Source organism: Schistocerca americana, chromosome 6 (assembly GCF_021461395.2).
Source record: "Schistocerca americana isolate TAMUIC-IGC-003095 chromosome 6, iqSchAmer2.1, whole genome shotgun sequence".
In the NCBI taxonomy this organism is placed as follows: Eukaryota; Metazoa; Arthropoda; class Insecta; order Orthoptera; family Acrididae; genus Schistocerca; species Schistocerca americana.
This window is the reverse complement of record NC_060124.1, coordinates 453,738,474-453,761,812: the sequence shown is the minus strand read 5'-3', so window position 1 is coordinate 453,761,812 and position 23,339 is coordinate 453,738,474. Positions and strand designations below refer to the sequence as shown.

Sequence of the window (23,339 nt, the reverse complement as noted above, 5' to 3'; positions counted from 1 at the left end):
AAAACATGCCATCAGTGCGAAATTATGAATGTTCCAGAATTTTTTAAACAGCCCTCATATATCTTGGTTTGTGACTCTTCCAGTGTAATCATGATGAAATAGTCCACCTATAAGCTATTTGATTATTTGTTTTTTGTTGAACTTGTACAATAATGCAATGTAAATAAATATGCACTTCCTTAGCTAAGTGATGGGCCATGAAAAATGGCAAAAAATATAAAAAAATGTTATTGTCAGATGTTACCACTTTTAAAGATTAATTATTTATTTACAAGAAGGTGGATTCCCAGCACCACTATTTTGTTTGCACTCTGCGCTTATATGTTTATCTTTGCTATATACATCTTATCTATGACTAGCACAGTAGTGTCGACTTCGATATCTTTTGACGCATGCGGTTTCAATCCTCAGCAGCTTTGTGTCACGCAAATGCTATGAACTCAGTCTCTGACTCGCCTTGAAGATGGCTGGGAGGTTTCTAGCCGAAATATCTCAAGAAGAATTGTCGCTGTACCGAGTGCACGCCCGAAAGATGATGGAACATGCTATTGTCAGTCCTGTAATTTTAATCATTTTTGTATTGGCATGTAGCTAACTTGTAGTGCATTATTTATTTCAGTCGTGTTTCCATACGGAGTTGTAATTTTCACAAATGAAAATGTACTTTATGGAAACTCCACTTCGTCATTTGACGGATAGTCCAGTGTGTAATATTTTTTCTGCACTTTAACAAGAAATAAAGATATTTTTCTTGCCAATTCACAGTTTGCACAAAGTTTCATAGTTAATGTTTTATCTGAATAAGAAACTGGCCCCATTGTTCACAATTATTAATATTTCATTTAAACACTGAATCCTTTCTTGTCACAAAAAAAAGGTGATTTTGAAGGAATGCATGCTAGATTCTTGTACATTGTCCTCTCTTAATAGAATTATGTGTCCTTGCGTTTCTCATTTCCAAAGGTGTGAAGAACAGTTTAGCAGAAGAGAGTGATTAAGACTATGGAAAGATTGTATGCATGCAAGACCCATAGTGACCTATGTTGGGTGATAGGAAAGGTCAGTGTTACATCAGACTTCAGTGGTTCAGGCCCCAAAACGAAGTGGAACTGTGAATGTAAGTACCAGGATGTCTTCTCAACTTCAAAGAGTGCACCATGAGATTGTGAGATGGCTACTGAATGGGTCTAGCCTGCACCTGGTTGACAATTTGTTTGTATTGGTACTCCCACAATCCCTGTTTATGTCTCATGGACTTCCAAAACACTGAACCATCTTAAGACATTTGGATGCCCAGGTTGGAGACTTAATGCTCTACTTAGTGTTTACAGTTAGAAATCTTGTACTGGTCTGTAACCTTAATCATTTGTATACTGTCATGTGACTAACTTGTACTGTCCTGTTGACAAATGGGCTGAATCATCTCATTTGGTTTTCCACTTACTCATTTCCACCATCAGTGTTTGCTGATGTGCAGATAGCCTTTCTTATCATTTTTTAGCATCCAGTGCTAAGAGTCTCATGCCTAATAAATACTTGTCCCATGCAATATACAGTAACTGGAGGAATGCATGTGATCCAGTGGCTTCTGTATCCCATAGCAAACAAATCACTGAATGAAAATGTGGCTGCTCGCTTGTTGTCATTGCTCAGCACTGAACTGCCATGTGATTTTCTGCAGTGTTGGCTGACTATCCATTGTTGTGATCCAAGACATTAGTTGATAACCCACATCGTCAAAATTTTTTACCCTAAGCAGCTGATTCAGCTGGCAGCAATTTTTCTGTAGTGGAGGTATTCATAATGCGTCCTTCACACAGTGGCACTTGGGAAGGCAAGTGCCTGCAAGACTTCAGAGATGGTATTTTTCCTTTGGCCATAAACCACAATATAGGCACAATAAAATACAATGACATCATGTATCTTACCCAATCTGTGCTTGGTTGTTACGTCTATGAGCACTACTGGATATATGACACACACTGAAATAGTCCATTGGCCATGGAAACAAGAAAGCTATCCTCAAACATAGCAGCTCTCTCTAATGAAAATACTCATGGGAATATTGCTTCTGTAGTAATATAGGAAGACATTATTGACTGTTACATCATTGCATAAGATTTGGATAAGAACTCACAGTTAAGGAAAAAAGTGGATATCTACTTCATATTTTATTTTGATCTAGCAATTTATATAACAATCTGATTGGTTGGTTGGTTGGTTTGGGGAAGGAGACCAGACAGCGTGATCATCAGTCTCATCGGATTAGGGAAGGATGGGGAAGGAAGTCGGCCATGCCCTTTCAGAGGAACCATCCCGGCATTTGCCTGGAGTGATTTAGGGAAATCACGGAAAACCTAAATCAGGATGGCCGGATGTGGGATTGAACCGTCGTCCTTCCGAGTGCGAGTCCAGTGTCTAACCACTGCGCCACCTCGCTCGGTATATAACAATCTGACACTTAAGCTCCTTCATAGTACTCAGTGTAAAACTATATGCATTTTTACTCTTATGATAGACACAATTATAGTGAGAAAATGAAATCATTAACTGTGTACTCTTACTCACATGGGCAGATGAGAGCAGACCCTCAGTCCATGAGAAATTCCTCAGCAGTATTCACACAGATAACATCAAATACCTTCATTACCCTTTGCCACCATTCTTTACATTTATTACTATGTACTGAGTCATCATCAAAATCACATCTGCATACAGAGCAACTGCATATTGTTTTGTAGAACAAATTTTCTGAGGAGCTCTGAACAACTTCCTTTCTGACCAATAATTTTTTCTATTTTAGAAAAGTGTTTTTTCTTTTCCTGTCTTTCCTTCAGCTTTCCTTCTCCTTCATATTCTTCTGTTTCTGATGGAGGACTATTCTCCAGTTATGAGAGGCTTCACAAATTTTGAACTCTTTGTTTCCTTCTGTCAACTGATGTCAGTTTTAGCAGAGGGCACATCAGAAATGGGCATATGAACCTGTACAATTGTGACCTTCATTTTGAGTACTCCCATAGAACTTTCTGTCTGGCAGAAAATGTATTCATAGTTGAAAATATGAATCTCCTTTGGCTGTGTATCAGAAAGGTGACAGTTAAAATTTGTTCTGGATGGGGACCCAAACCAACATTTCCTGCTTTACATGAGCATTCACCTTTGCTTTGGCTATCCATGCACAAATCATGGCCAGACTCTAACTTCCGTATGTCATTATCCATGTGTCACAACCTACACTCATATGTGCGTGAGTGTCTGAAGGAAATCTGCATCATGCTTCTTAATAACACAGGCACTGCTATTTTGTATTTATCTACCAATATGAGGCCTTCAACTCTCAATAAATGTATCCTTTCTGGATGCAATATGCTTAACCTGTGAGAGTAGGTTGTAATGCATGGAAAATGATGTATGGAAGTTTGAGTGTTATCGTTGTGTTCATGCTCAGATGGCCAAGGCAGTTACAATGACTGCTCATGTAAAGCAGAAAATCTGGGTTTAAGTTCTGGACTAGCACAAATTTTCATTGTTCTTATTCCAATATACAGCTGAAGGTTGTTCATATTCACAAATGTGGATACATCTCCTGTATTTCTTGATGGCTGTAGCCACTGCAGTGCCTCACACTTCTTAATAAGACAGGCACTGCTATATAATATTTTTTTCTGTCTGGATATCCTTTGCTGGACTACTGTCTCCGGTCATTTTATTATACTTGAAGACCTAAAGCGTGTTTTTTTTTTTCCTAGCGTTACACAAAAACAATAAGGAAACATTGACAAATATACATTACAACTATATGTCACTTCAAATGCTTTTGCGACCTTCTATAGTGTTGCTCTCTGATTATAGGCACTTCTGAATTAACCACTACAGTGGTAAGTATGCTTGTCTCTAAATTTACAAGTTCAGAAATGTGTTGTTGGAGCCCAATAGATGACAGACAGACCACATGCACAGGAAGAAATACCATATAGACTTCACACCTAAGGCAATATATTAAACTGCAATGGCTGGAAAAACTCCTTGAATTACAAGTTACTTTCAATCCCAATGAAAGTACTTACTTATCGTAATACAAACAAAGAACACAGGAGTAACAGAAAATGTCTGCTCTTTGTGTTATTATGCACAGCTATGATGACTAGCCAATGCCAGTTTTCCACCAAGTGCACCCAGCATAGAAAAAGTGATAATTCATAGATGATCTGAAGTATAGACTGAACTTCCCTTGTATAGAGTGATTAAGAAACTTAACTAGTAACATAAACCGATATAAATAAACACACAGGAATACTCACCATTTGTTTGGACAGGTGAACTTCGCCAACTGTTTTCTTTAACTGCTGTCACTAGGACATCAGTACAGTCTCCATATTCTCCACTGATGACTTCAAGCACTGAAAATAATATTGTTTCTATTATTTTTGCGTCCTCTCCCATGAAATCACTCAACACAATTTGTATTGAGTTTCTGCATACATTAATAAATTGCACTCCACAATTAATATTTATATGTGTTTATAATTATTTCCATACAGAATCTGCTGTGCACAAGCCTAACCTACAAGATGGGAGATGCAGCACCTCTGATGTAGAAATTTTCACCGCCGATGAGATGATAGGGCTCAGCACAACAATTTGTGCGCAAGTTTCTTCAGTTAAAATTCAAAACCCATCAGCAGTATCATAGCAGAGGCTCTTATTAACTGTGATCTGTCACTTGGTTGGGAACCCTATGCTCGGTCTGCCTTCTGGTGATATTGATAAGCTATGCTACAGTACCAGATATCATAGACAAATTGTAGTTTCCAAGCACTGATATCCTACTAATAAATCAAATCTTCCATTTGCTTTACTGGTAAACAAGTTTTTTTATCACTGCTCTTCATTAATAAAGCTGTCCTTCACTGGAATATTGGTTTCAGCATCATAGCACATTACTAATCATGATTCTATTGAGGTTACTGCTTCCTTGCCTTCCTCTGACTTGCACTCTCACTTGTCCAGTCAGTTACAGTCGATATACAGTTTAAACTGGACTGAGATCCATGGTAAAACTTAGAATCCAGAAGTCACTGAACAAATATTTAGACTGAACAAGGGGTTTATCATGTACCTTTAGAATTTTAGCTTCACAATTGTCATTCATTGTATATTTTTTAAGTTTATAAAAACAAGTAACAAGCTCAATATTACATTTCTTCAACATGTTCACTGGAACCTGTACTGCTTGATGCTGTTCAACCACAATGAAATGAATGGTAAAATGATTGAATGAAAGATCCCACAGACCCCAAATCTAGTTGCACTGAATGAATGTTTTGTTATTTAGTGAACAATGATGCTAGCTCAACATCATCATTGTATTTATACTCCAGTGTTTTTCTGCTCATGATCTGATAGTTCAAGAACTCTCCCTTCCTCTTTTCCATAACATGTAACGATTCTGGAGTGTCTGATTCTGTAATTAATTTTATTGGTGTGAAAATATGACAAGCATTTTTAAATTTATTTTTTTCTCTGTCACTTCAAAGACCCTTTCCCTAGGCATAGAGGTGTGCTCTGGTATGAGACAATGCTCAATGTCACTATCCAGACTGAAGCAATTAATATATTTTGAAGCTTGTGTTATATTTATTGTTTCCTGAATTTGAAGATAGAACCACCATCTTTTCATCATGCTTATTTTATGCTACTTTAATATGAATACATGTAGGATGCCACTTCTGAAGATCATATAGATAATGTACTTTTTGGCTATATAATTATAGCTTTATCTTGCTACTCTTCCATTTGATCTGTGTTTGCGTAGCCGGCCAGTGTGGCCGAGCGGTTCTAGGTGCTTCAGTCTGGAACCGCGCGACCGCTATGGTCGCAGGTTCGAATCCTGCCTCGGGCATGGATGTGTGTGATGTCCTTAGGTTAGTTAGGTTTAAGTAGTTCTAAGTTCTAGGGGACTGATGACCTCAGATGTTAAGTCCCATAGTGCTCAGAGCCACTTGAACCTTTTTTTTTTTTTTTTTTTTTTTTTGTGCTTGCATAGAGAAACAACAATATCAGAATTGTGAGTACACCTTGATGCAAAACACCTTACTGTTTGTTTACTTATTTATTACCCAAGCTATTTTCAGCAACAAATATCACGATCATCAGTGGGTTCTTTAAATATTATTTATTGTGTCTTATGGCATGTTTTTGAGAATTATTGTCACTGTTTACCGCATATTTTCTGTCCTTTTTTTCTGTTGCTGTTCCCCCCCTCTCCCCCCCCCCCCTTCCCCTCAGTGTACATCATGTCATCTACAATACAAGTTTGTTGGTTGGCATGTAGCTGATTCTATACACAGAACGGGACAGTTCTAGATCTAAATGCCATCCAATGAACTTACAGATGACATGCTGTACACTGTGAAAAAACAGCAACAGAAAAGAAGCACAGAAAATATGCTGGAAACAGTGACAATAATTCTTAAAAGCATGCCATAACACACAATAAATAAGATTCAGACAACCCACAGATGATAGTGATATTTGCTGCTGAAACTAGTTCAGGGAATAAAGAAGTCCTTGTAAACAAATACAAGGTGTTTTGCATCAAGGCAGACTCACGGTTCCAATGTTGTTGCTGGCTGTATAACTTATTGGCCATGTACTTATAAAGGCTAAGTCTATGTTGTATAATTGAGTGCTAAAATTGTCAATTTCTTGAAAGCATCAAAGTTTAAAGGCCAACCTCTTTCAATGTGGGATATCTTCACCTGGCATTGTGATGTCAACGTATTTTAATTGATGGTATGAGCTGTCCAAACACACAAAACCTCATTTTTTTCCAAATGTGTGAAATATCTCCCTTTGGCACTGAGCTCCACATTTGGCAACTACATAGCCTGTGGTATCAGTCTCATCAGTCTCATTTCTTTTGGTTACATCTTCATGTGAAATAGTTTCTGGTGGAGGAAAAGTACACACCTGTAGTAAATGGTACCTTCACTGCCAATGTGCTGACTGACTTAGGTGGAACTTGTCAGAAAATAAAAGAGCAAGATAGAAAAACAATTATACACTAACTAGCCCATCAAACAGCAGTGAGGTGTCAATTCTTTTGAACAGAGCAAATAGTAACATTACCCATACAAATAGGAGCAATTAATCATGTGCTATATAGACTTTGCAGAACACCTTCAAACAAAAATAACTGACAAGAAGAGCTAAACAAGCTACAAAACATCATTTAAAGGAATATACAAATAGAAATCAGCCAAAATAAGAACAATTTGGACACACTAATACATACTACACAAAGCACTCTCAAATTAGAAAGTTCATTGAACAACACAAAGAGAAAATGCACAACTTCACACACAAAAATGCAACATCTTTAAAAAAGATCACATAATCAGATTAGCCTTCAAACAAACAGGATGTTTCAAAACAAACTAAACACAAGGGCTAAAAATAATGATAGTACCATAGTTCGATAGTTCAGAGATCTACGAAATAAAATGAAATAGCTGCAACTCCAAATACACTGGTATGACTACAAGAAACATCAGAATTAAACAATGGAAAATTCAGGATGAAATAACAATAATGTTATGAAAAGGATAGATTATGTTAGAAGAATGCCTTTTGGTTGAAAGCTGTACAGCAGTCTTTTCATTGTGCCCGTTTGTGACTGAATATCAGAATTAGGTACAAATAATACATACAAACATTGGAGAGTTAGTGTACCCAGTGCTAATATGAAGGCAATTTAAGGCAAAAATATCACCACCACTACACTAGGATAAAAATGGATATAATAATCTTATGCCATAACAACAGAAGACTTAACTTATAAATCAAATAAGGTGCCCATTGAGAATTTAAAATTATATGTTTCACTCAATTTTAATGACTACTCGAGGATATCTGTCTGTTGAGATACTATTGCTGCACATGATTTTGAGCAATGTCCAAAAGTGTGTAAAATGCTTCTCTAATCTGTTTTATTTCTTACTTGTGGACAAATCATTTCACAAGACACATAGCCTTGTTTTCAGTATTTTTGTTTTCAAGTTTTGTTCTTAATTACTCTCATTACTTCGTAGCAATAATTTTTTCTTTTGCAAAAGGGACTTCACACTGGCCAATTTGATGCTCCATTTGTCCTTTTCCATTGTTCATTTGGGTATGAACATTAAGACAAAATTCTGTAGTATAATTGAAGAGTGTCTTGGTTTCTCTCTGCTGAAACCTTTGTTGACATTTAGGTAACACACCAATGTAACATTTTATGTTCTATATATGGCCAGGGAGGGAGAGAAAACTTTTGGCACTTCATTTACAGAGCAGGTAGCGGTTCTTTAAGAAACAGGTGTATCAGAAAGAATCATCCGATTTGGAAAATTTATATTTCTACAACTAATAAACGTACGCAATGAATTTATTAAAAAAGATGCTGTGACTTACCAAACTGGAAAGCGCTGGCAGATAGACAATAAAAAATGCACAAATATCAAGCTTTTGCAACCCATGGTTGCTTCATCAGGAAAGAGGGAAGGAGAGAGAAAGACGAAAGGATGTGGGTTTTAAGGGAGAGGGTAAGGAGTCATTCCAGTCCCGGGAGCGGAAAGACTTACCTTAGGGGGAAAAATGGACAGCACACGCACACAGGCGCACCCAGGCGCACACGCGCACCCAGGTGCACACTCACACACACACACACACACACACACACACACACACACACACATCCATCTGCACGTTTTTTTATGGATGGGAAACTCAAAAAGTTTTTTTTTTTTTTTCATACTTTTCAATAGGTGTTCAATATGACCCCCGTGAGTTGCATGACATAAGTCAACGTGGTATTCAAATTGTTCCCATGCTGCGGCGAACATGTCTTGAGTTACACCTTTTACAGCTCAGTTCATTCATTGTTACTGGTAATGGAGGCACATAGAAAGTGTCTTTTATAAACCCCCTAAAAGAAATAATCACATACAGTCAGGTCCACTGACCTCCCTCCCCATATTTGATTTTCACAGGCAAGTATCATTATAGAGCATGATAAGTAGAAAATTGTTTATTGTAGGCTGTCATATACAAAGTTATACTGGTTTACGTTAACAACAGGAAATTTTCTAAAAATAAGACTATTTTAATGCACCATAACATAAAAATAGCCTTGTTAACTTTGCTTATCGTAGTTCTGTTGTGTCAACATTGGAAAATGTCAGGAAGAGAGATCTTCGTCTCTTGGTGTTCTGATAGCCTACACATCAATTCTTTGTACAACATCACTGTATGGAACATCTTGGATGTTAGAAACTTGAGGAAAATGGAACAATGTCATTTTTTACCTTCCTTTTTTCTGAGAAAATACTACGATTGTCTTATGATCCCATCCATCAACGTTCCAACTGGTTAGACACTAAGTAGAGGACTGATGCTTAGAAATACTGGTGTGGGTAGCAGGAGAAATGCTTGTACCAAGTTGAACAGTTGGCTTTCTGTCTCTGCTTCTTGGTGAACCATGTGCTCTAGCTATGACAAACTTTTAAGATAAAGTATCTGTTCACATCTTCTCCGAACCTGAGTGTTAAACTTTACCTTTCACTTTTTGCTTTACAGCCAGAGGTGACAATCCTTGGTATGTTTTCAACATTCTGTAATGGTTTTCTTGGAAACTGAACCTTTGGAAGGCAAGCCTATTACAGTTCTTTTTCCAGTGAATAAAAGCAGCCCTCAATGCTGCTTTAGTGGGTCTCAATACTGCAAAATCCAGGAGTTGGGTAATAAGTGTATAATTTGGGGGTAGCATTATAATAGTAGTATTGTGATCATGACTCAGCCGTATCACTTTCTGGGAGAGATGGCTTAAAACTTCTGCCCAATAAAATCTTTTCTTCCATCAACTGTTCTTAAGCACAGCAGAACTATTTCCACAAACCGTTCTTCAAATAATAGCATGTCGGACCAACCGGATTTGCTTACTGCAGGGTGTGAGAGCTCAACACCACCTTCAGTCTGAGGTGGGTGGAAACTTGTATCCTCAATCTAAAAGGCAACAGTTTTCCAGTCCCAGATACAGTAAATATTACATTGGTTGACTGTGTGGGAACATTGAGAGCTTCAAGAGGTCAAAACTCTGACATCCCAGGGAAACGAACTTTGGATGAGAAATAGAGAGACAGGTTGTGCATTCTTGGACATGGTAATTGTGCAGAAGTTCTGTATGCTCTATGGAATAAAATGATTAATGTATAACCAAGTCCCACATCATTCAATAGTGTTTCTAGTATGCCTTAGTAGCCAACTTTCATGTTTCCTCTTAAATTTTTCATTTACCCTATTTCTGTTTCCGATATTTCTCAAGTATTGTTCTTAAGCTTCTGTCACTCTTCCTGTAGTCTACAATGGTTATTTTCATTGCATTTTTGTTATATTTGAAGAGCACAGTGTTTCCAGCAACCTTTTCCTACTTGTATCACTTCACCCCAGAAAACATCAATTATGTAAACAAATCAGTCTCATGCATAAATTAATGGCATAAATATCATGAAAATTTATGTATATATAACTTCAAAACCAGGTCTGATGGTTAGTCTGGGAACAACATTAATGTTATTCAAAGCTATGGAGGAGAGTTTTGAAGCTATCACATAGTTTTCCTTTTCCTACCTGAAAGACAAAAATATTCTGCCAATTACTTGCCTACAAAATTAACATAAAGCCCTTTATGAAAAATTGACGGACAAAACTAAGTGCAGTGACTAACTGCAGAGTGGGGCACTAGATGTCAGCAGAGATAATTGATGCCCCACTTCACCCCCACATGTCCTGCTTCAACCCACTCTGTGGTATTTGTTTCATAGAAGTAAGTGCTGAAAATTTTGAAGTGTTAATGGCAAAGACTTTGTTTTCTTTCTGATTATGGAATGAACTTCATAGCTTATTTTTACATAATCTCAACACTGGTAACAGTTTTCCCTCTGATAGCGTAGGCCTATCAAGGAATAAACGGGACACTTCCCTTGTAAAGAAATAATTTTAAGGCTGTAGAAGCCTTAACATGTTCTATTCCACTTATATAAATGAATAAAAATGAACATATGTGTTTTGGGTACAAAAAGCATTTAAAAGAAATTTTTGCCATAATATATACTATTTATTTTTGACCATTTTGTAGAACTTTGCAAATGGTGCTATTTAGGCTACTGGTTTCCTAAATTGCACAACAGGGTGCCAAAATCGCACCTGTTCCTACTATTATGGGGTTTTTGGTTGTAAATTTGTTTTTTAAATTAAAGGGTACACTCCATATAATTAATAATTTATTTCACTGAATATATCACACAAATAGCCCTTAAAATATTCGTAATTATGCTTTTCTGTTATTGAAAAAAAGAACATAAATTTATCATTGTTCAGGTACAGTGTAACTTATGTGCAAAACTCACACTGAAAGGCCATTTCATGTTTTAAAACATCAGCACATATTTTAGGAGCCTATTTTATGCAGATTGAGCATTGCACCATATCCTCTACCACACTTTCTTCACAAATGAAGAAGAACCAGTCATCTACATCAATTTCAACCTGAACAATTTCGGAGGTGATGATGATGAACAAGTGGTATTTTTTTTTTGCTGCTCTGCTTCCTTCTGCTTCTTCCTTTTGAGGGTCCAAGTCCATAAGTTGATTTCAACACTTTCTTTGCAACATGAAGTGACTTTTTGTCCCTATTATCTTGCAATGTATTCTTATATGGGCTTGAAGTCAACAGTTCAGCTTTCTGAGCACCTTTCTTTAGCCTTTTTCCTTATTTGGTAACCAGTTATGGTAAAAGACTTATTTTTTGGATGGTCACAACAAGACTTCTGGAAGGACTAATTTGAAGTGGTTGCGATACCTTTGTATTTCCCGCACTGGAGAGGCCTTCTTCAGCTTCTTGGTGCCCATTCTCAGCACTGTCATTGGGAAGAGTTAAGCACATTGGCGTCTCTTCAGGTTGATTTGTGTTGCTTTTCTGTGAATGGCTAAAGGCTGGAATAAAGTCAGCATTGGAAAAGACACTTCTGTCTATGGGCCAGATTCCAGTGGCTCTGAAACCATTCATTACATTGCTGAAGATCGCTTCTCAGCTGTACACTTCGGAAACAGAGAACAAACATCAAACTGAGTCACAGGAGGCTCATTAGCTCTCAGCCATTTGCACAATGCTTCATCATAATAGGTTTGCAACGGCTTGAGTACTGCCACATCTAGGGGCTGCAAATGGTGTGTAGTGTGCCACGGAAGTTGTAAGAGTAGAACACCATGCGAGTTTGCAAGTTTAATAGCTTCAAGACTCTTGGAGTGTGTTGAGTGTCCATCCAACACAAGAAGAACTTTTCTCTCTGCCGATGGTTTGACATAAGCAATAAAATGTTACAGCCATTTAATGAGGACCTCACCAGTGTGTGAAATTTCCACAAGAGTTCCTGGTAGAGCACCAGTTTTCAGGGAAGGATGCATCCTAAGCCTCTTAAATATTATCATGGAGGGCACATAATTACCAATAGCACTCTTACAGCTGACAATTGCAGTGTTAATTCCTCCTTCGACACTAGAAACACTACCCACTTGAAGTTTTCCCTTCTGTGACAATATCTTGGGAGATTTCTTTTGTACAGTTGAGAAACCTGATTCGTCAACACTGAAAATGGTCAGTGCATTTAGTTTATGCTCGTCTCCATTTTTTTCTGGAATATCAAAAATCTTGTTAACATTTTCTTTATTAAAACCTCTAACCCTAGCAATAGATACATTTTCAGGCTGTCATAAAGTTAGTGTCAGATGACGTTTCACAAAAGTGTTGAACCATTTCTTACCAGCCATTTTTTCTCTTTGCTGAATGGATTGTCAAGATGGGGATTAGGCACAAGTATTTGAAGAGCTAACTTCCTTACGTCAGTTATCGTAAGGCAGAACAGGTTCTCTTCGAACTCTAAAATGACATTAATAAGTTCTTTTTCTGCTGAAAGTGGTAATGCTGTTTGTCCTCTATTCACTGCCCCATTGTTGCCATGGTTGAGTCCCCCTATAACTTCACCTCGAATATGTCTTAGAAACGTTTTCTTTGGTTTTCCACATTTTCTGCGACATTCATTCATTTTTATTTACCCTCCTTTAAAATCCCCCAAACAAATATGTCATACTTTCTGCAGACCACTTCCCGTATGTCCTCCCAGCCATCATAATGGAAATCTGCAATGGAGAAGGGGAAAAAATAATATTTGTTATGAAACTTCAACTTTCACGATCACTGCGAAATTATTTATCTTAGCTTGGGAATATTACACTCCATAAATGGATTAAAAGATTTAGCCTAAATGACTTTCAATACTAAGGTTCTTAAATCGCACCAGTAAAGATTCCTAAATCCCACTGGTGCTATTTAGGCAATTATGCAGTGTTGCGATTTCGGCAACCACGCCATTTTCTGAGTTTGTCATTCTGCAAGCTAAACAATTGACTGAATGAAACTTATAAAGATGTCAAAGGGTACTTAAATATATCTTAATTATACGTAATAGATATGAATGAAAGTACACAAATCTTACATGCAAATAGTCACTTTTCTCGTAAACCAAATACAAAACATATTACCACAGCCACCGAAACCAAACTCAAACTATTGTAGCATCATGGGAGTGTTCCCTAGTTCAAACTACTCCCGCTAGGTGGTGTGTAAGCAGGACCGGTAAATCTAAAAAAGTGGTGGTGCGATTTGAGAGCTGGTGCTATATAGGCTACTTTCCCCAACTTCATATTTTAGAAATTGTTAGATGTAAGGTCCGCCAGTTTTGCAAAACACTGTGTGTTTTTTTTTTTTTTTTTTTTTTTTCAAAATTCCCAAACATGTTTCAGCACCTCTTTGCTACCATGAATGGGTTACTGTTTTATTTAATCTGGAATGAGAATATTTTTACTTACAAAATTACAGAAATATTTAGTTCAAACAACTATTTGTTTCTGTTAGTTACATTTTGTTTGCATGGTTTTGCAGGACCATTTCCGTATCGTTTCGTACAGGTAGCTTCTCATCAGGAACCAAACGATGTTGATGACAAATTTTGTTGGGAGTTAACCTATCATTTTATACTTTAAACGTAATTTGGTTTGTCGCGATGTTTCACGCATATATTCTTTTTTACTTACGTTTTTGTATGGAAAGCCCTTTTTTCTCAGCATCCTGATGAGGTGTTGTGAAGCGCACGTCAATATAACACGTATTTTCTGAAATTTGGTCATAAAAAGCACTTTACACTTCACCAAGACACACTGTAATCGTGGCAGTAGTGTGTCCCAGCCCAGTCAGTGTTCATTTGTTCACCAGTGAGTTTGGTGCCAAATTTGAATTTTGTTCACATTTTATCGGTGTGTGTGTGTGTGTGTGTGTGTGGTAACTGCTTGTGTTGTCTTTTCTGTAAATTTCCTTTACTGTTCAGAATAGTGTGCCCTTGCAGAGCACAGTGTATTGATTTATGACCTGTTTTTTTTTTCTGTTATTGCCTTTTGTACATGGAAGTTTTCCTCAATGGTCAATTTGCTGTATCGGCTGTGGCTGCATGCTGGTATTCTAAAGTCTGTTTCTGTTGTAGTTGGGTGGTGATTGTGGGCTATTAGGTGGTCAGCAAATGTACTATGGGAGCTGTTGCTTTTTTAAAAGCTCTGAGATGTTCTAAATAACTGGTTTTGAAGTTTCTGCTTTTCTGTCCTATGTATACTGACTGCAAGTGTTGCATGTGAGTTCATATATTCGTGATCTGTTAAAATTATCTATGGTGGTGGTGGTTATTGGGATGTTTATGGGGGACTAAACAGCGAAGGTCATCAGTCCCCCATTCCAAAAACAGGCGAGATATAAATTCACGAAGTAGGTAAAACCCCAAGGGGAAGGAGACTCCCCCCAGGCCCTAAAAGAACACAAATGCGGCAACTAACACTACAGACACGAAGAGTACAGATGAACACCAGACAAAAAGAAACAGAAGAAAAGAAGATGGCCGGAGACCGGTTGACTGACCACGAGAACCAAAAAGGGAAAGAGTCAACCATCTGACGACACACCAAAACAGCAACAAATATTGAGAGACGAGAGGACAAAAGACACAGAAAGGGAAAGGTGCAGGACCTCCCTAAATGGAACCATAAAAAGGACTACCACGGATAAAATTTAAAACATCGTCAGCCATGGAGGCATCGTCGCATAAAACCAAAGGCAAAGTGCCCGGGAGATTAAAAGAGTGCCAGAGGGTGCGCAGTTGGGGACACTCCAACAAAATGTGGGCGACCATCAGGCGGGACCCACACCGACACAGGGGGGGATCCTCCTGATGCAAAAGATGGCCGTGCGTCAGGTAGGTATGGACGATGCACAGTCGACACAGGATGAGAAGCCTGCAGGGAGGAGCGCCACACATCAGTCATCTCCTTGACAGCCCGCAGTTTATTCGGGGAAGTCATGCCACGCCACTCAGCAGTCCACATCCCAGGCACCTTACGGCGCAACACCAGCTGCTGATCGCGAGCCGTGAGGCCGATCTCCAAAGCTGGGGCGTCAATCGCCTCTTTGGCCAGCCTGTCAACACGTTCGTTCCCCGGGATGCCAACGTGACCTGGCGTCCAAACAAAGACCACCGAATGACCAGAACGGGTAAGGGCGGAAACAGACTCCTGAATAGAGGACACCAGAGGAGAAGAGGTATAGCAGTGGTCGATGGCCTGGAGGCTGCTCAGGGAGTCACTGCAGATGACGATGGACGTACCTGAGCAGAAACGCATATGCTCAAGAGCATATGCTCAAGAGCGCGCAATATGGCCACCAGCTCTGCAGTAAAAATACTGCAGCCAGCAGGCAAGGAGTGCTGCTCAACATGGGCAGAGTGAGCAAAAGCGTAGGCAGTGCGACCATCAACCAGGGAACCATCAGTGTAGACAGCCTCACAGCCCGAAAATGAGGCGAGGAGCGCAAGAAAACGGCGACGGAGGGCCACAGGCAGAACCGAGTCCTTGGGTCCCTGTGCCAAGTCCAGATGGACGGACGGCCGGGGCAAACACCAGGGAGGCATAGGTGCACGGACCCGGAAGGGAGGCAGAAGAGGGAAGGACCCCAGTTCCGACAGCAGGGACTGGGCGTGGACAGCTATGGAAAGCCCAGACCTAGGTCGCCTTTCGGGCAGATGGAGGACCATGGCAGGGAAAAGCAGGCGACGATTGGGATGGCCCAGCGAGCAATGCACGTGGACAGCATAGTCGGCGAGCAGTCGATGGCGGCGAATCCGCAGCGGGGGAACCCCGGCCTCCACCAGTAGACTATCCATGGGGCTCGTACGAAAAGCGCCAGTTGCAAGCCGAACCCCACAGTGGTGTATGGGGTCTAACAACGTCAACACTGAGGGTGATGCAGACCCATATGCCAGGCTCCCATAATCAAGCCTGGACTGCACAAGGGCCCTGTATAATCGCAACAGCGTGCAGCAATCCGCACCCCAAGATGTGTGGCTCAGGCAGCGGAGGGCGTTGAGGTGCCGCCAGCCCTTCTGCTTCAGCTGAGTAATATGAGGAACCCATGTGAGCCGGGCATCAAAGACGAGTACTAAGAAGCGGCAAGTGTCCACCACTTCAAGCAGGTGGCCGTCGAGGTAAAGTTCAGGATGAGGGTGGACCGTCCGACGCCTGCAGAAGTGCATAACTCGAGTCTTGGCTGCAGAGAACTGAAAACCATGAGTCAGAGCCCATGATGCTGCCTTGCGAACGGCTACTTGCGGCCTGCGTTCGGCAACTCCCGTAGTCGTGAAGTTAAATGAGATGCAGAAGTCGTCGGCATACAAAGAAGGAGACACCGACGACCCCACGGCTGCAGCCAGACCATTAATGGCCACTAGAAATAAGGAGACGCTCAACACCGAGGGACCTGCGGGACCCCATTTTCCAGTGTATAAGAGGAACTAGAGGTGGCACCGACTTGCACCCGGAAAGAGCGGCGCAATAGAAAGGTTTGAAGAAAAGCCGGGAGCCGACCACGAAGACCCCACTCATGCAACGTAGCAAGGATGTGATGCCTCCATGTGGTGTCATACGCCTTCCGCAGATCAAAAAATACAGCAACGAGATGCTGACGTCGGGCAAAGGCCATACAGATAGCAGATTCCAGCCGCACCAAATTGTCCGCTGCAGACCGGCCCCGACGGAAGCCACCCTGGGATGGAGCGAGGAGGCCGCGCGACTCAAGAACCCAACACAAACGCCGCCCCACCATACGTTCGAGCAATTTGCACAAAACGTTGGTGAGGGTAATGGGACAATAGCTGTCCACCGCCAATGGGTCCGCACCAGGCTTCAAGATGGGGACAATAAGACCCTCTCGCCATTGCAACGGGAACACGCCCTCGCTCCAAATGCGGTTAAAGATGGTGAGGATGTGTCTCTGGCAGTCCCTAGAGAGATGCTTCAGCATCTGTGCGTGGATGCAGTCTGGTCCTGGTGCTGTATCAGGGCAATCGGCGAGGGCAGCGAGGAATTCCCTCTCGCTGAAAGGAGCATTGTATTTTTCAGAACGACGCATGTGGAATGATAACGGCGTCTGCTCGGCTCGCTCCTTGAGAGAGCGAAAGGTGGGGGGATAAGTTGCAGTCGCAGAGCTCTTAGCAAAGTGCGCAGCAAGGTGTTCAGCAATGGCGGCAGCGTCCGTGCAGACAGCGCCGTCCAAGGAGATCCCAGGGACACCCATAGGGGTCTGGTATCCATAAATCCGGCGGATCCGGGACCACACGAGCGAGGGGGAGACACGGGAGCCCAAGGATGAGACATACCTCTCCCAGCACTCCTGCTTACGCCGTGCAATAAGACGACGGGCCAAGGCACAGAGCCTCTTAAAGGCGATGAGGGTCTCTAGAGACGGGTGCCACCTATGATGCTGGAGAGCCCGCCTACGGTCGCGAATAGCCTCAGCAATCTCCGGCGACCACCAGGATACAGCCTTCCTCTGAGGGAGACCAGAAGAGTGGGGGATGGCAGCCTTGGCCGCAGAAATGATTGACGTGGTCAAGACACGGACCACCTCGTCAATGTCACCCTGTGGAGGAGACTCAATGGTGGCAGCGGAAGTAAAAGCCGGCCAGTCAGCCCTGTTGAGAGCCCAGTGGGGCAGATGCCCAGAAGAATTACACTGGGGCAGTGACAAATAGATGGGACAATGGTCACTACCACACAGGTCAGGATGCACTCTCCAGTGGAGGGATGGGACAAGTCCGGGGCTGCAAAGAGATAGATCGATAGCTGAGAACGAGCCATGGGCCACACTGAAATGCGTGGGAGCACCGGTATTCAAGAGGCTAAGGTCGAGCTGAGCCAACACATGCTCCACGGCACGACCGCAGTCATCGGAGACAGTCCCACCCCATAGAGGGTTGTGGGCACTGAAATCGCCCAGAAGCAGCAATGGTGGAGGGAGTTGAGCCAGCAGTATAGCCAAGACATGTCGGGGGAGCTCCCCATCCGGAGGAATGTAAACGGAGCAAACAGTAATAGCCGGTGAGAGCTCAACCCTGACAGCGACTGCCTCTAAAGGCATCAGAAGGGGTTCGGGCGAGCTACAGACAGAGTGGTGAACAAAGAGGCAAACTCCACCTGACGCTCATTGGCAGGCAGTGCGGTTCTTATAGTAGCCTTGATAACCGCGAAGGGCGGGGGTCTGCATTGCTGGAAACCAAGTTTCCTGCAGAGCAATGGAGAGAACAGGGGAAACACTCAGCAGCATCCGGAGCTCAGGCAGGTGGCGGAAATAACCGCCGCATTTCCACTGGAGAATGGAAGCAGTAAGGGACTGGGAGGGCGTGAAGGCGACTAAGAGGCAGACGGCGCCTCAGAGCCAACTTCCGCCACCGGGGGAGAGTCATCCGTGTCCATAGGAAAGGCCCCCGAGGGTTCCGTGAGGGCGAGATCCGCAGCAGAGGCGAGGATCTCCACCTCATCCCCGGAGCCAGAACTATTTATAGCAGGCGGTACTGAAACTGCCAGAACGTCCTTCTTCTTGGACACGTTCCGTTCCTTCTTCTCGCGTCTGTCCTTAGGGTTAGAGGGCTGGGAGAGCTTCTCCAAAGGAGCGTCGGAAGCTGACAATGATGCAGAAGCCCTACGACCAGCAGGTGGCGGAACCTTCAGCCACTGGCTGACATCCGACTGGGTAGGAGAAGAAACCGAGGAAGGGTGAGCCCCGAGGGACCCCTTCCGTGAGAGAGGAACTGGCAGTGGCAACGCCGGCGGAGGTGGAGGGGGAGGGATCGAGCCCCCCGATTTTGGAGGAGATGTCACTCCCGAAGTAAGCGTGGGGGGAGCGACAGAAGAGGGTTTGCCCCCAACTGCTAATGGGGCAACAGAGGAAGGCTTGCCCCCAGACACGAGGGGGGCAGACAGAGATGCACGGCCCCGAGGGCCCACTGAAGGCGGCACAGATGAGGCGACAACCGTCGCTCGTGTGGGCGATGATAACGTGGCTGCAGCATAAGATGTTCAAATGGAAGCAGGATACAACCTTTCATATTTCTGTTTTGCCTCTCGATAAGTAAGCCGGTCCAGGGTCTTAAATTCCATTATCTTCCGCTCCTTATGAAGAATGGGGCAATCCGGCGAGCATGGAGAGTGGTGCTCCCCACAGTTGACACATACAGGCGGAGGCGCACATGGAGAATTGGGATGAGAGGGGCATCCGCTATCTCGACATGTAGCGCTGGATGGGCAACGGGAGGACATACGCCCAAACTTCCAGCGCTGGAAGCACCGCATCAGGGAAGGGACATATGGCTTGACTTCACAATGGTAAATCATTACCTTGACCTTCTCAGGCAAGACATCACCCTCAAAGGCCAAGATAAAGGCACCAGTGGCCACCCTGTTAGTCTTGGGTCTTCTATGTACACGACGGACAAAATGTACACCACGTCGTTCCAAGTCAGCTCTCAGCTCGTCATCGGATTGTAACAAGAGGTCACAATGGTAAATAATCCCCTGGACCATATTTAAGCTACTGTGGGGAGTGACGGTAACAGGGACATCACCCAGCTTATCACACAAGAGCAACGCTCGTGACTGGGCTGGGGAGGACGTCTTGAGGAGGATGGACCCATTCCTCATTTTAGACAACCCCGCCACTTCCCCAAACTTATCCTCCAGGTGTTCCACAAAAAACAGAGGCTTCATCGTAAGAAAGGAGTCACCATCAGTCCTGCTGCAGACAAGGTATTGCGGTACGTAAGGCTCCCGCTTGGCACTAGATCGGAGTCCCTCCCAGGGCGCAGCCAACGAGGGGAACGACTGAGGGTCATATTGCGCAGCATCAAACTCAACTCTGCCTCACTTAGAGACGCTGGTGGCCGGGCGACCACCAGCTTGGTGTGATTTATTGCGCTTCATTGCGCCACATCCTCCCAGATGCCACCTACTCCGAACGAGGGCTCTCCCCAAGGGCGCCACCCAGCCAAAGCAACGGGTACCTGGCCGATATCCCGTTGCCCAGAGTCCCCATGCCCCAGACAAGATGGGCACATACTCCTTGGCATGCATGGGGAGGAAACAGCTCTGGCATCTGTAGTGAGATCCCTGCGTGGTCAGGGGGCTACCACCAAGAGGGTACATGACGACCCCACCACAACGGACTGGCTACCGTGCTGGATTTTAGGTGTTGAAAGGGTCCACATGTGTCGTGGGCGCTAAGAAGGGGATTGCGCACAAGACGAGAAGGAGGAAATCCAGAAGACGGTGGGTGTAAATCGCGTCACACGACAATAGGTAACATGCAAGATGGTGGTGCATGATGGACCAATAGAAAAACACCACGTAAGGCGTCCTTCCCCAAATGGCACGCACTAACAACGGAAATTTGGAAAAAAGGAGGTCAAACCCAGGAGGGGACCATCACAGAAGGCCGAAACTTTTGAGACTCCTTTTAGTTGCCTCTTATGACAGGGAGGAATATCGCGGGCCTATTCTTAGCCCCGAACCCACAGGGGGAAAATTTATCTGTGGGTGTTTCTTATGTTCTGATCTTTTTCAGTGTTGTGTCTTTAATATGTTCCATATTCTGTGAACAATTTTGCTATTGCTGTTGAGTATGTGCCATTTAGTTTTGTATGTATACTCCAAGCAATCAACATCATCATGCAAAGATTAAAACAGCAAGGAAACACACCCGACATACACATTAATTAACTAACAACCATACTCAAAACCATAAAATCACAAAATTATTTTGTGTTTAACAAAGAATTTTATTCTCATCATGAAGGACTGCCAATGGGATCACCAATTAGTGGCATCCTAGCTAACATATTTATAAACAACCTGGAGAACATGATATTCAGACACATAATAAAACAAAAATACTACGAATTTATATGCTGGTACCGTTACGTTGATGACGTAATATGCCTGACTGATGGAACACATACACATATAGAACAGCTACACAAGAAAAAAACAACTTACCCCAAAAATTAACTTCACATTAGAAACGAAAACAAACAACACATTACATTTTCTAGATCTCACCTTACAAAAAGCAAATAACACACGACTCTACAATATTCAGGAAATGGAGAACCACAAGCACCATCATTCACAACCTGTCAAACCACTCAATGACACATAAGCAAGCAAACTTCAGATTCATGTTGCATAGATTAAACAGAGCACCTATAAGCAAACAGAACTACATACAAGAACTAAACACAATAAAAAAATAGCAGTAGAAAATGGCTATGATACCCACATGGTAGATAAATTAAACCAAAAAATATGTGAACAATACAGAAATGAACATCCCACACACGCAAGTCTTCACCCAACACAGAACAACACAAAATACAAACAAAGACCACATGCAGGACATAGCAGGGCAACAACATACATACATACAAAACGAAGTGGCACATACTCAGATGCAATAACGAAATTGTACACAGAATAGGCAAATTATTACACAAACAGGGACACCAAATAGGATATAGGATAGTACTAAAACCCAGTCACAGTCCATACAGCAAACCGACCATTGAGGCAAACTCGCTGGTGAACAGATGAACAATGACTGGGGTGGGACACACGAAAACCACGATTACAGTGTGTTTTGGTGGAGTGTAAAGTGCTTTTTACGACCAAATTTCAGAAAATGTGTTTTATACTTACGTGTGCTTCCCAACACCTCATCAGGATGCTGAACAAAAAGGGCTTGAAACACAAAAACGTAAGTAAAAACGAATATATGCGCGAAATATCGTGACAAACTAAATTACGTTTAAAGTATAAAATGATAGGTTAACTCCCAACAAAATTTCTCATGAACATCGTTTGGTTGCAGATGACGAGCTACCTGTACGAAACAATACGGAAATGGTCCTGCAAAACCATGTAAATCGATTGTAAAGGTATTAAACAGAAACAAATAGTTGTTTGAACTAAATATTTCCGTAATTTTGTAATTATTTAGTAAAAATATTCACATTACAGTTTAAATAACCAACAGAAACCAACTGATGATGGCACAGAGGTGCTGAAACATGCTTGGGAACTTCGGAAATCGGAGTTTTGCATAACTGACGTACCTTACGTCCAACAATTTTAACTGCAAACTGCAGATACAAGAGCTGCAAATCCAAAAGACGAATATTCATTTTTTTTACCCTTTCACCTGGCTAAATGTTAAAACAACAGTCATTGCATTAATAATGTGAATTTTGCAGAAACTAAATTTTCAGGTACTGCATCTGTAATACACAGTCAGAAAAAATGTGTAGCTCTGTCCAGGACTGTCTTCAAAAGAAACACAAGGTAATATGTGCATACTGAGTGGCTGTAGTGTTAGTGATTCATTTGTCATGCTCAGGTGACCAGTTGGTGCACCGGAGGCCTCTCTATGCGCTCTCTGCTTTGATTCTGCAGACAGTAACTATGTTGAGATTGGAGGTGAATAGTGTTGCAACATTCATTCTATGGTACAATCATGCCCCAATGACAAGTACGAACTCCTACTGAACAGCTTCAGCTATCTGAACAGGATCCAATTGTGGGCCCACGGGAAGCTGGATGGACGTATGGACGGGCAGCTGCACACATTGGGCACAATGTATCGGTGATGTGTTGCTGCTTACAACAGTAGTGTGTAGACCAGCTTCTGGACACATAGTACAGACAGATGTCAAGATCAGTGCACTGTGTGAGCAGCTGTCTGACCGAACATCATTCAGGTATGAAGTCCAGGTACATGCTGCCCTTTTGTTTCATCAGGGACCTTTAGGAACTGCCTGCTTGCA

The 23,339-nt window shown here is 42.3% G+C and overlaps 1 protein-coding gene across 1 annotated transcript in view; it reads right to left on the bottom strand.

Annotated features, from left to right (window-relative positions):
- Window positions 1-23,339, bottom strand: part of LOC124619368 (ATP-binding cassette sub-family G member 1-like) — a 480,300-nt gene that overhangs the window by 28,132 nt on the left and 428,829 nt on the right. Inside the window, exon 6 of the mRNA XM_047145693.1 lies at window positions 4,302-4,400. Within this exon, the coding sequence (XP_047001649.1) occupies window positions 4,302-4,400 (99 nt within the window). The remainder of the gene's footprint in view (window positions 1-4,301; window positions 4,401-23,339) is intronic.